The 2,115-nt window shown below is 53.9% G+C and overlaps 1 protein-coding gene across 1 annotated transcript in view; it reads left to right on the top strand.

Annotated features, from left to right (window-relative positions):
• Positions 1–2,115, top strand: part of CEP164 (centrosomal protein 164) — a gene marked incomplete in the record, with an annotated part of 82,259 nt that overhangs the window by 50,397 nt on the left and 29,747 nt on the right. Inside the window, 1 exon segment of the mRNA XM_027765688.1 lies at positions 1,854–1,937. Coding sequence (XP_027621489.1) covers positions 1,854–1,937 — 84 coding nt within the window.

Raw genomic sequence — 2,115 nt, 5'->3', positions numbered from 1 at the left:
GGGATCTCGGAGATTAGAAACTGGTGGGTCTGGGTTTTTGGGATCCCTGAGCTGTGGCGAGGACCCAGTCCTAGGCTCTGGACAGAAGGGAGGCGTGGGTTCATTTCGATGGTTGAGGCTTTGTGCTGGAGTGCCAGCCAGCGTCCATGGGTTCTCTGTCCCAGACTTTCCCCCCAGCCTGCAGGAACCCGGTCGTGTTTGCCAGGTCTGTGTCTGAGGGAGCAGTTCGGGTGCTTCCTGGCAGGCATTCCCTCCCGAAACTGCCCTCCATCTGTTTGGAGGGGGCGGATCCATGGGGAGGGATTAGCGGGAGAGGTCAGGGATGAAGAGCGATGATGCGAGGGGGTGTGGAGGAATTAGGGGGCTGTGCGCCTGCCCCTCGCAGAGCCATGGGCTTAGGAGGCAGATGGCAGCTGCAGTAAGTGGAGTAGAACTCAAACTGAAAGCAAAATGTCACCAACAAAGAAAGAAAGCCACAGAGCAGGAAGGGAAGGTGCAGAGCCATTGTGGTTGGCAGAAACCGATGATGAAGCATGCCCTGTCCCGGAGCCCTTGGAAGCAGGGCTCTAGCCCTTCTGAAGCAGCTGCAGTGTGGAGGAGTGGCCCTGTCAGTGCTCTTCTCCGTGGGGTGGATGGAGGGAGGTGTGGGCAGCAGGACCAGACCTTGTCTGGGCGTCCCGCCATGGGTCCGGGCTGATGACAGGACTGCCCATTAGCATGCTGTTGGGTAGCAATCTTCTCCCAGCCCAGCAGGGATCTCAGGCTTAGAGGGGTGTGCTCAGGGGTCTGTGGCAGCCAAAGGCCAGTGAGTAGCTGGTGCCAGTGCGGACGCTTGCTACTTGTCCCGGAGAACACTGCAGAGGACATGCTACAAACTTATCCCTGTTGTCCAGAATGAAGAGGGAAGGGCCCACCAGGCCTTGTTTCCCAGCTGCCCATAGGTTTCCTGGGTGCTTCATCCTCCCCTCTGTGCCCTTGTTGACAATTCACAGCTCGGGTTGTGTTGGGAGTCAGACTGGGGACCATCTAACTCCCAGCCCCCTTGCCTGCCAGCTGTGTGACCTTGGGCAAGTTCCATCCCTTTTTCCATCCGGCCTCCTCACCTGTACATGAGGATAAGAGGGTTAGTCTCACAGAGTTATTTTTTTCCCATTTGTTTTTTAATTGTCAGAGGATGCGTGTGCTTGCCAGAGAGAGCATGCGCATGAGAGAGCAAAAGCACCCCCACAGGGCGTGGTCACACTGCAGTCTTTTTTTTTTAATTCCCTTCCCTGCACTTCTCCATCCTGTCAGGATACATGCACATCCTTGGTGTGTTTTTGAAGCCCTCAGGACTGGGACTTGAACTGTGGTCAGCCATGTTATATATATATTTTAATTTGCTACTTGGCATGTGTGCTTGCTAGAGAGACAGACAGAGAAGGAAAGCGAGAAAACACTGGGGGGAATGGCCACGCTGCAGTCTCTATTCCTCCATTCTCCTCTTGGGATTTTGAGCATGCACACGTACTTGAACTGCACAGTTGGCCATGTGGGATCCAGCTGCCTTAACCACCAGGCCACCAGCTGGCTGCTCACTCCCCATCATTTAATCATGCAAAATTTCAAACCTAACAGGAAAATGCAAGGAATATTACAGCAGATAGCCACACACTCACCACCCGAGTCGATAATTAGCATTTGACCGCACTTGCCTTATGCCTCTTTCCATCAAGTCACTGTGGTGTTGTGAAGATCAAATGAGTAGATGTGAAGCCTTAGTCCAGCACACAGCAGGTGCCCTTCTGGAAGGTTGTAGTTGGGGTTGCTGACTGTGACAGAGCAGATGTGACCTCCCACCCCACTGTCTCCAGGACATGGGTTTCGGTAGCCGGATCTTGGAGCACCTGCTGGACGTTGAAGTACTCTCCCCCGTGCCAGATGGAGTCCACTGGGAGGTGAGTGTCTCTGGGAGGTGGTCTGGGCTGGGACCTCATTTTCCTTGGCAATCACTCTTTGGAATAACCCAGAGTCGAATGCTGCCCACTCCAGTATGCGTTTCTAGAAGTTTCTTCTCTTCTAATTCATTGTTGCATGACCCCAACTATGTCCTCGATGGGGCTTCTGCCCATTCCT

This window comes from Tupaia chinensis, unplaced genomic scaffold, assembly GCF_000334495.1.
Source record: "Tupaia chinensis unplaced genomic scaffold, TupChi_1.0 Scaffold139431_1, whole genome shotgun sequence".
NCBI lineage: Eukaryota > Metazoa > Chordata > Mammalia > Scandentia > Tupaiidae > Tupaia > Tupaia belangeri.
Note: the sequence above shows the minus strand (reverse complement) of the source record. Positions and strands in the feature narration are given on the sequence as shown.